General features: G+C 53.8%; 1 protein-coding gene across 1 annotated transcript in view; it reads left to right on the plus strand.

The window, feature by feature from the left end:
- ETH_00036865 (uncharacterized protein) overlaps nt 1-455 on the plus strand; it is a gene marked incomplete at both ends in the record, with an annotated part of 1,604 nt that overhangs the window by 1,024 nt on the left and 125 nt on the right. Inside the window, 2 exons of the mRNA XM_013374704.1 lie at nt 1-107; nt 322-453. Coding sequence (XP_013230158.1) covers nt 1-107; nt 322-453 — 239 coding nt within the window. The remainder of the gene's footprint in view (nt 108-321; nt 454-455) is intronic.

Raw genomic sequence — 455 nt, forward strand, 5'->3', positions numbered from 1 at the left:
AAGCAAACTGGGCTGCCGCCTCTCGACCCTCTCGCTGCTGCTCTCGCAGCCCTCAGCAAAGACACGTTCTTCAGAAATGAAAGGGCAGAGGCCCAAAAGATTGCCAGGTTCGCAAGGGTTTAGGGTTTAGGGTTTAGGGTTTAGGGTTTGGGGGAACCGGTTAGGGTTTAGGGTTTAGGCTGAGGGTCTCGAACTCAAGTGTGCGGAGCGCTCTGGCAGCAGCTTTTTGAGATTCATGGCATGGGATTTGAGCCTCAAAACGCAGGATTTAGGGTTTAGCGTTTAGGGTTTAGGGTTTAGGGTTTAGGGTCTTGTGCGCAGGGAGGCTGCGATCCACAAGATCTTTTATGTGGCCCCGCAAATGGAAACTTCGAAAAACGCGCATTTCAAGCCCTCGAAAGCAGCAGCAGCAGCCCCAGCAGCAGCAGCAGCAGCAGCAGCAACAGCAGCAGCAG

The sequence above is a fragment of the Eimeria tenella genome, genomic scaffold, assembly GCF_000499545.2.
Source record: "Eimeria tenella Houghton genomic scaffold, Eth_scaff2210, whole genome shotgun sequence".
Taxonomy (NCBI): Eukaryota; Apicomplexa; class Conoidasida; order Eucoccidiorida; family Eimeriidae; genus Eimeria; species Eimeria tenella.